This window comes from Peromyscus eremicus, chromosome 5 (genome assembly GCF_949786415.1).
Source record: "Peromyscus eremicus chromosome 5, PerEre_H2_v1, whole genome shotgun sequence".
Taxonomy (NCBI): domain Eukaryota; kingdom Metazoa; phylum Chordata; class Mammalia; order Rodentia; family Cricetidae; genus Peromyscus; species Peromyscus eremicus.
In genome coordinates, this window is record NC_081420.1 from 35,660,471 (window position 1) to 35,671,453 (window position 10,983).

At 35.8% G+C, this 10,983-nt stretch overlaps 1 protein-coding gene across 1 annotated transcript in view; it reads right to left on the reverse strand.

Annotated features, from left to right (window-relative positions):
* Window positions 1-6,211: 6,211 nt before the first annotated feature.
* Window positions 6,212-10,983, reverse strand: part of LOC131910425 (prolactin-3D4-like) — a 6,025-nt gene continuing 1,253 nt past the window's right edge. The window contains exons 2-5 of the mRNA XM_059262354.1: window positions 10,918-10,983; window positions 9,474-9,581; window positions 7,474-7,653; window positions 6,212-6,409 (exon numbers count right to left, since the gene is read on the reverse strand). The exon at window positions 10,918-10,983 is cut by the window's right edge and continues 92 nt beyond it. Coding sequence (XP_059118337.1) covers window positions 6,212-6,409; window positions 7,474-7,653; window positions 9,474-9,581; window positions 10,918-10,983 — 552 coding nt within the window. The remainder of the gene's footprint in view (window positions 6,410-7,473; window positions 7,654-9,473; window positions 9,582-10,917) is intronic.

The following is a 10,983-nucleotide window of genomic DNA, read 5'->3' on the forward strand; positions in this document are numbered from 1 at the left end:
GAATCAACATAATTCCAATCAAACTACAAACACATTTCTTGTAAAAAAATACTATTAAATTTCATGTGCAAATACAGAAAGCAATGATAGGTAAGATACTGATCAATAAAATGAAAACTGCTTAAAGAATCACCATCACAAAGACAAGTTACAGTGCTGAGATATAATAATGAAATCAGTATAATACTGACATAAAAACACATTCATTGACCAGTGGATTAGAATTGAGGAGCAAACTAAAAGCTCAAACTTCAACAACCACCTGATATCTGACAAAGAGAACACATATTGGAGAAAGGCAATATCTTGAACCATTGATACTCCCATTAAATTTAATAGCTACATTAAGAAAAATAAGATTAGGTCTTTATATGTCCAACTTAACCCAACTCAATTCCAAATACATCAAAAGATTCGACATAAAACATGCTATCAGATCCTGACATAGTAGAACGTAAAGATTAATGTTAAAGGTTCAGGCAATAAAAGACACCCCTTCCCCATTTGAATAGATCATAGTACCAACTGTATTAGACCAAAAATTGACAAATAGTAAGTACCACACAAAGCAAAAAGAATCTCTACAGAAAAGAGAATACAATTTGGGTGAAAATGTAACCTACAGAATGTGGAAAAATTTCTTTTCATGTATCCTTCTGACAGATTATTAACAGATAGCATCCTAAGTAACTGTAAACAAAAAAGTAATGCTATAGGAGGCTATGGAAGTAAACAGAAAATTCTGAGGAAGACTGCTTTTTTTAGTGTTAAGCATATCTAGACACCAGGAAATGCAAATTAAACTTTGTGATTTCATGTTGCAGTAGAATAATGACAAGAGTAAGAAAAAAAAATGAATATGCCTACAAAGACAGCTAAGACATTAACTGTATTTGCTGCTCTTACAGAAGACCCAGACTCAATGGCTAACCCCAGTAGTATCCTACAGTGATCTGTGATGTCCATCCAAGGTGATCCCACTGACTGTTACTAAATCCTAAGTCTTTGTATATCTGTGGTATAAATGCATGAATTCAGGGTAATACACATCCATACAAAATAAAATTTCAAAAATAAGTACAGGTAAAATTTAAAAGGCTGAGCACAAATGCATGCACTTATGAATGAGGAAAGAGGAACTATAATTCAGAGCTGATTGGTGTGCAATTTGGTACGACCACTATAGAAATCAAAGTTGATTTCCCTAAAAATGCTAGCAATAGTTCTTCCACATAATCCAGCTATAACACCCTCGGACATATTTCAAAAGGACTCTATGCCTGACTATAGTGATACCTACTTATCCATATATTATGAGGCTCTATACTCTACTCATGTCATGGAAACAGCCTCGATGTTGATAAACTGATAAATGGATATTGAAAATTCGATTAGATCAGTGGTTCTCAATCTTCCCAATGATACTACTTTTATCCAGTTTATCATGCTGTGGTGAACCAAAACCATAATTATATATTCTGGTACTTCAAGATTGTAATTTTGATACTGTTATGAATTATAATATAAATATATGATATGCAGGATATCTGACACTCCACGCCTATGAAAGTGTCTTTGGTCAACAAGGGGGCCCTGAAACACAGGTTGTGAATTTGTAATACAAATTGCTAAATGGTCTTATAATTAAAAAAAGTACCCAAGACAGACATTGAGGTGAAAGATGAAAGATCAGAGAACAACCACAGCCAACCTCACCTCACCAACTCCTAAGCTGATCTTGTTTCTTCAGACTGAAAGACTCTGAGTCCTCACCCTAATGGATCTCAGCTGAACTGCTATTAGTTTCTGTCTCCTCACACCTTATATACTACTCTCTACCCAGTCATGTCACTTCCTGGGAATGAAGCATGTGTGCTTTCCATGCAAAGGCATGAGAGCTCAAGTGCTGGGATTAAAGGTGTGTGCCACCACTGCATGACTCTGTTTCCAGTGTGGCCTTGAACTCACAGAGATCCAGATGGATCTCTGCCTCCCAAGTGGTAGGATTAAGGGTGTGTGCCATCACTGTCTGGCCTCTATGTCTAATCTAGAAGTTGGCTCTGTCCTCTGATCCTCAAATAAGTTTATTAGGATACACAATATATTGGAGTACACAATATATCACCACATGGATCACTGATTAAATCAATTGGATACTTTCAACAATTAATGAAAATGAAATTTACAGATGATGGATGGAGCTAGACACAATTATTCTTAGTTTGATACCATCATTAGATACCACAGATCCAGCCTTAACTCACACCCTAAAAGCTGATGGACTTCGAGAAATAGGGAGTTTGTGGAGCACAGATACAGGTAATACATAGATCCCAGTAACACTCAAATTCACCAGAAGCAAATAGTTCTGATTCAGAGCTAGGTCCCAACATAAAAAAAGACTAGAGTGTGACTTCACAAGATACCTGAACATCAAACAAACTGTTCAAAATAAATGTGCAGATCTGGATGTAGATTTTAAAGCCACAACACAGATGAAAACTTTGAAATGCATTCTACACACACACACACACACACACACACACACATTAAACTTATGAAAACCCACATGAAGCTACTGTACAATTCTTACAGCATATAGCAAAAGGTCTGTATGTCTTACAATTACAATAGTGATGTCTACTCATCCATGTCAGTGCTGCTCTATTCACTACCCAAGACATGCAAACACCCTGGATGTACATCAACATGTGTGTGAATATTGAAAACTAGGCATGTTTAGAGAGTATAATCTTCTTTCTTTCCTTTTTCATTCTTTTCTCATATAATATTCCAACAACAGTTTCCCCCTCTCCACTACTCCCAGTCTCCTTGCCACCTCCACTGTCCCCAGATGCATTGCTCCTCTGTTTGCCTTCAGGAAAGAGCAGGCCTCCCAGAGATCTCAGCCAAAAACAAAATAAGAATATGTAGTAAGACTAGCCACAAATACTCAGATCAAGGCTGGAAGAGTCAACTCAATAAGAGGAAAAGGGTCCTGAGAGCAAGCAAATGAGTCAGAGAAAGCCCCACACCCACTGTCAGGAGTTCCACAAAAACCTCAAACTAAGTAATTATAGCATATATGCAGAGGACTAGGTGCAGACCTGTGTAGGTTCCTCCATCATTCCTTCAGGCTCAGTGTGCCCTTATGGGCCCTTCTTAGTTGACTTTGTGGGCCAAATTCTGGTGTCTTTGACCCCTCTGACTGTTACTATCCTTCCTCTCTGTCTCCCATGGGATTGCGTGACCTCTGCCTAATATTTGGTTGTGGGTCTTTGCATCTGCTCTAATTAGCTATAGGAGGAAGGCACTTTGTTGATGATTAGGGTAGGCACAGATCTATGAATACAGCAGAATATCATTAGGGATCATCTCCTTGACTTTTTAATTTGATTCTATTTACTTTTGCCAGTCCTGTTTGGTTCTACTCTAGGTCTTTGAGCTATCCAGTTTCAGGAGCTTGGACATCCAGTGATGGACATGGGCTTCCTCTCACAGTGTCAGCCTCAAGTTAGGCCAGTCATTGGTTGGCCACTACCACAAGTTTTGATCCATCATTGCCCCAGAACATCTTGCAGTCAGGAGAGTTGTAAGTTGAAGGTTTGATGACTGGCTTGGTATCTCAGTCCCACCATTGGAAGACTTGCCTAGTTAGAGAAGACGGCAGGTTGAGCCTCCATGTTCTTCATTGCTAGAAGTCCTTGCTAAGACTGCCCTCATAGATATTAGGATCTTTTCACTGCACTAGATTTCCACATCATCGCCCAAATCAGGTTGGTGTGGAAGGGACAGGGAGAGAGAGTATAGGGAGAGATGACTTGAATTGGAGCACAATGTAATCTTATCTAGCAGTTTAGAAAAATAAAATTTGCAGGTAAATGAATGAGTTAACCCTGACCCAGAAACACAAATATTTCATTTCTCTCATTTGTGAATATTAGTTTTGAATCTTCAGATTTGTGTATCTTATTTGTGTTGTGTGCACTATTCCTAGGGATACTTGATGATATCTACTCACCAGTGACAGACTAAAGCAGGGATAGCACCAAAGTCCAACTTGGTGAATGAGTGAGTTTCACTGTGGCCTCCTATAGGAATCTGTATGAAGTGATGCCTACAGGAGCAAAAATGAATCAAAGAGCAAACTGCCATAACCAATCCTGGAACAATGCCAAATGAATCAAAGAGCAAACTGCCATAACCAGTCCTGGAACAATGCCATAACCAAAGCTGGAACAATGAAGTATACTATCCAACCTTCATGCAGCTCAATGGGTTGGAGTGTATGTGTATCCTCTTCAGAATTCTCACTTTGTCTGAGCTCTTCACAAAGTTCAGCTGGTCTGTGACTATTACACGTAGCCTGGCTCCTCTCTGCTTATTTCAAGTAGCTTGACTAATCTGTCTTATAGACAGTTTTGCTTTCCAGCTTATATACTCTTGTGGATAGAGGTACTTAGTGAATCTGATCAATTTCATAGAAATCCTGAAGCTATTTGAGTTGTATACTTCCTGTAATAATATGCTTCCCTGTGAGACTGAAATTTTACCTCCCCTTGAACATTCTATTCTTTTACTTCCCTGTAAATATCCCATGTTTCATTGGGCTTCCTTGCAAGATACAAGCTTTTAACCTTGGAAGAAACTGCTATAAGACAATTTTAAATATTCACATATGTCCAAAAATCAGTAATAGTCCATAGACAGCTGTAAGTGGTTTCTTTTAAGGGAGAGAAGTTAAAATGCAGATATATGATAGGTTAAGGAAATAATGGAATAAGAAATGTTAAATGATTTGAGGGATTATAGGACAGGACATATAAAGAAATACAGGTTGAGATAACTAACACTAAAGGCTTTCAGAAAAAGTAATGTGAAAAAATCTTAATATAGAAGTTTCTTAAATATAAGCATATGCATATATTTTAAAAAGCTCAATGGAATTATCCTACAGTGGGACAACAATATCCATATTAGATACCACAAGCTAACAAGTAAAAGACCTCTTTTAGGAATGGGTCACTTCTATCAAAATTGTTGGCCAATGAGAGGCCTCATAGACTGTCAAACAATACAGGTTATTGCCATTGCTCTGGGTTACCTTCTAGAACATGATGATTAAACCATATCACTGAAGACTGCTATACTGAGCCATAGTAAACCCTTGTGAGTATGTTGGTTTATTATTTACTAACCTAAGAATATTTTTGGTAATTTCTGGCAAATAGCATAATAAAATACAGAAAAAGAAAGTTCATGAATATTTACACCAAGCTTTATTTATCTCACTGTCTTCTTCTGGGTTTTCCATCACTCAGTTATTCTAGTCTTCAGCTTCTTGGTCTCTTTTAATCTTCTGCTTCTTTTATCCTAGAGTTGTGGCTAGTGATGTTCCTGCTATCCTGTTTCTTTCCTTTTAGCCAAGCTGACTTTCTTACATTGACTTTTTTGGGTAAAAACTTCATGATATCTCAAATTTTGCCTGGACTCAGTCCTTATCTACCAACTTCACTGGTCCACAAACCCCAAAACTGGGTTAATTTTATTTTATTTTCCACATCTAAAGTATTTCTTTTGGTCTCCAAATTGCCTTCAATACCTATATGGGCATCCTTGGTCCTTTAGCCATGAATCTTCCTGCTGAAATTATGAATCCTCTATAAAACCAGGCTTTCTCTGGGATTACCCTGGAGTAATGTGTATATCATAATATCATAGGAGATTATTAGTGCCCATTTAGAAGAAACATGATTTATAATTATTTAGTACTTTTCTAAAGTGCTATATATGTGACTACCTCAGAGTTTTGTACATAATCAGAATAGTTATATCATAGAATATTCAAGAAGAATTGTTAGATGTGATATCTTCCTATTTGTCAGTGTTCCATCATGCTTTCACTTGTCCAGCTCTAAACCATCAGCATCTTGAAACTCTGCTTTCATACTCTCATCTTTATTAACCACTGAAATTCTTCTAATTTATTTTGACTTTGTACATCAGCCACTATGCTGATCCATATTATATTAAATGAAATAAAAGACACTTAGAATTTCACATTAAATCTGTTGTTTCTAAAGAATTAGATTTTATTGTTTAAAAGAAATCCATTATAGCCAGGCATGCACTGAGAAGGAACAAAAGCACTACAGTTCTGGTTCAACAAGGCTCATGTCAGCAGGACATTACAGGGTTATGCAGTCAGCACTCATTCATTAAAACAGTCATTTTTAAAGACCTCTCGGCACCTCAGCAACTTAAAGTAAGCATCGATCTTATGAGTATCCCTTCTCAGGCAGCGGACAAGGTTATAAAAGGCAAAAAGGCGAGTGTCTTCATCAGATGACTGCAAGTCTGCCAGTCCAGACCAGACAGGGTAGGGATCTTTTTCAACTTTCTTCTGGCTCTAAACATCAAATGGACAGGTATTATTCACATTATCCCCTCATGAGTTCTGTATCTCTATCTCTCTCTCTCTCTCTCTCTCTCTCTCTCTCTCTCTCTCTCTCTCTCTCTCTCTCTCTCTCTCTCTCTCTCTCTCTGTGTGTGTGTGAATGTAATAAGCATGATTTGGATGTCAGTGGTCATTTTTGGGTAAAGTTCCTCCAGTGAAATCTACTTTGATTTTTGAGAGAGCTGTTCTTACATTTATCTGGAACTCATGGCAAATCTCCTTAAGTCTGAGTCATTATTCTTATGGCTACAAAGGGAAGACACCACATCACCCATTTGACACAAATCCTGGAACTGGACTCAGGTCCTCACACATGGAAGAAGAGACTTACAGACATGAGACATCTCCCAGTGCACATTCCATATAAAATTTAAATAATTTTGGTAAAACACAGAGGACTATAAATTTATAATGAGAAATCCTGGAAATTGGGGTAAATGCATTAGACATCAAAACATAATTTGGAGACAGGCATATGTATTTTCTGACATGCCACTGATTTCAGATGAGATAGATCTATACACAAGAAGACAGGAGGTACTATTTGGATGCATATATGGAATTAAGTAAAATCAATGAAAAGGCTAGTATCAGTACTTTCACTTTGAGGAGTTTTACAAGTTCTCAGTACTTTCCCTGATGTGTCCTTCATACCATATTAGTTCTGGTAGAGTGTCCTGATCCTTTCCTTCATTTCAGATAAATCCATTCTACATTGCATACTCTCTATTGAATCCTTGAACCTGAGCAGTATATTTCACTTAACGTGTTGTGTGCAGGCAATCCAGGCAGTGACTGTTGTATGATCAACTGCACATTAGGCTGTGATGTCCATCCCATTCAGGAAAGCTACTGTTGAAATGACTATAAGGCACAAAACTATTTTCTACAGAGATCACTGTCCTAAGGGCTTATTAAGTGACCGTATATTTGAGAATCTCAAAATTCTTTTTGAATTACACAATTCACAAACTTTATAAATAGAATGATCAAAGACTCATGTTGAAACAGCTTACCCTGCTAAGTATGATCTTCATTCCTTCCTGAAGTGCACGGGTTCTGTTCCTCACAGCATTGGCTCTTTTAAGCATTTTATCAGAAGCTTCCTTGAGAGTGGGCACTGCAGAAATCAGGTGTTTCAGCGGTTCTTCCCAGGCATGGGAAATATTGATCATTGCTTTGAGAAGGTCTTCAGTCTAGGAAAACATCATTGGACATCACCTTAAACTGAGTGACATACAGCTGTGTAGATAGATACTTGTGGATTTTTCACGAGGGAGGCAAACTACAGTATATTTTTATTAGTAGTAATATATGTTAATGACTTCAAAATATATAAATATTACCTAAAAATAAAATTTCAGCCCCTGAATTCTACTTTGCTAAATAAAACAAATAGGGTCTTAATAATTTTGACTGTTGAAAATGATCATATTTTGTTTTTCATTTACATTCTACCATTTGTCTTAGTTATTTGAACTGTTCTCTTTGATTGCTTACCCTGCCTATGAGAATATTAGGTTTATAGGGCTCAGGAGGTGTCCAAAATATGATGCATATTACATAGATGCCAACAATGTCAGGAGTTAAAGCTTCAAATCATTTCTATACTACTGAATTAAAGTGGTCTCTCATATACTTACTTGAGAATTTTTTACTGTGTTAGAATATTAAAACAGGTGTCTTCAGACAAAATAGTTATCAAAATCAAATCCTACATTCCTTGTATCTGAATGATTCCTACTGCCTTTTATTCTAGAGGAGGTGCATATTGACTTGTATAGAAGAAAAAATATTTTAAAGCATTCCAGGCATTGGTAGAAATCAGAATGGAATTTTGACCTGTTAACTGTTAATACAAGGCCAGAGTCATACAAAATAAATTTCTTAGTTAGCTGTTTACTATGATGTTTATAAGTACTCTTACAGGCTATGAAAATAAAGACTAGAGAGGAATTCAACTAATCTAAATATAAAGTTTATAAATGAAATGGAGGCACCAGTCGTGATAACCAACTTATTACTAGCAGTATTAGACAAAAGGAGTAAGAATGACTACATGACATGAAAGAAGTTTAGTGTAAATTCTTACTTGATGTGCAAGGGAAATGACTTCTGAATACTGTTTGGAGCCACAGTTCATTGTCTTCTCAAAAGTACCATTACCAGAGGATATTTTTCAACATTAAATATTTTATTGTCAACAGTGTGCTGTTCAAGTTGTGTAGAAAATCAATCTGTATAAATGTTTTGTTCTGTTTTTTTCTTTATTATAAACACACTTTATTCATGAGAATACCTTGTATATGAATTATTTATTTGTCTTGATAACACCTGAATGACTGCAGAAATATTCTGTGAAATGGGTATATATATATAACACTGATATTTATGACAGGTAGCCAGAGTGAAGAGATCATAACACATATACATTAAATCTTTAGAGTTATGTAGATGTCATCAAAACAGAAGTCACCCAGAGGAACGTGATATAGTATAGAGAAGAGTCTTTTGTACAGTTAAGATGTAGGTAGGAAAAGGCAGATCAGTCAGGGAAGACTGTATAAATTAGGATGGAACAGAAATAGGTCCAGGAGAGTTTAGAAAAATAAGAAGAATGGGCACATGACTTAGTTTAGTAATGTGATCCCAGAGGAGAATCCTTTAGTGCTATATACCATAAGCACAAAGTGATTTGCACTTACTCTATATGTATATTTATATATTAAAAATAAGTGTCCAGTTCAGATAAAAAGTTCCCTGGGAAAAGCAGAAGGTGTTGGTAAAAATAATTTTCTATGAGACAACTAAAATTCTGGGACAGTATGATTTGGCAGGCATTTTAGTTAGTGCTAATGTTATCATCTGTATGATGTGATTGTTCTCTGACAGTCACATCTTTTTTGATCTACTGGATCAGAAATTACTACACCTCTTGTTGGCTTAGTAATTACACAGAGCACAGTTACCTTTGTATAGCATAACTTGTTTCATAAAAAATAGGGAGGAAACCTACTTTTGTTTCATGGGCTTCCTCTCGAGACTGTGGAGTGTGGATGGAAGCAGTGTGGCATAGGCTGAGCGTCCTGTACTTGATCCAACTGACATTGAAATATTTCATGTCCTGGAAGAAATTAAATGATTAAGTTTATTGAGGATTTAGAATTGAGTAGAAACAAAATGCTACGTTTAATTAACCCTAGATTTTTGATATTTAGGAACAAAAATTGAAACAGAACAATGATGGAAACACCATCTGCCTACATTTTATTTCCCTTTCATATGCAATCTACTTGACTGTCTTCTCAATCTCTTCCCCTAAGATGCACCCAAACTTCTAATTACTGACATCTTTAAGTATCAGTTTTTCTAGGCTGAGTGTCATAGAATTTTTACTATATATCCATATTTAAAATAATTATTTTTTATTGGCAAAAACTGAGTTTTTTAAAATAAGAACTGATCATTTTTTACATTGGATCTCAAATATCATCGTTTCAATACAATAAAAAGTTCATGATAAATGTAGGAGTCACAAATGTTGTTACAGTCAGCAATTAACCATTCAATTCTAGTTACATTTTAAAGAAATATTCAGCAATGAGTGAAGTAAGATTTCACATAAGTATTTAAAGTTTCTATACTAATGATATGAAGGATGTACTTGCATAAGACGTTTCGTAAGAAAATACAAATTCTAACTATCAAAGAATTTAAGAGTTAAACATTCTTAGAAATGTTGTGCAGTTAGAAGATAAGGAAAGAAGAATAAGGGGTATGACAAAACTAGTATGAGAAAATAACAATGCGAATGTATATTCCATATAAATATAGAGATATGTAATGCAAATGCTCAATTTTCAATGGACATTTGTTTTGTTGTTTCCTCACTGACAGGCCCTGATAGATGAGTTATCTCCCTGAGGGAGAGAGAATTTATTGTGTGTCTAAAGTAGCCCTTCAATTTCACTAAGACACCCATTGCTGAAAATGATAAGCTGGGATTGTTTGCATTTACAAATTTATCTGTAGCTGTTTTCTTTTATTATGTTTTTCACTGTTTACATGATTTCAGTTTCATTAGGTTTATTTCTCTCCACCCACACAACTAACTTCAGTTGCCCTGTACTAGTTATCTTCAGATCAGTAAGTCAGGAATTCTCATTAAGACAGAACCCAGGGTGTAGGACCACAAAACCAAAAATTCCAGTGAAGAAATTCAAAGTTGTTATTGTTAAAGTTAGTAAAGGAAAATTCAAAATATCATTGAATTCTTTACAGGTTTTGAGATTTTATGAAACTTAATATTTTGCCCTTTATACATTTTGCTATATGATTCTTTCCATTACCTATAAATTGAATTACTTGGATTTGGATACATGATTCATTGCAATTTAATTAGTGATTAGCTATGTGAAGGTACTTTTAGAAAAGAATCCAGAGGCAAGGACATTACTTACAAATTCATGGTATAAATCTGCAGCCAGGAAATATGTGGCATGAGACTGATCAACCCCTCGATAATA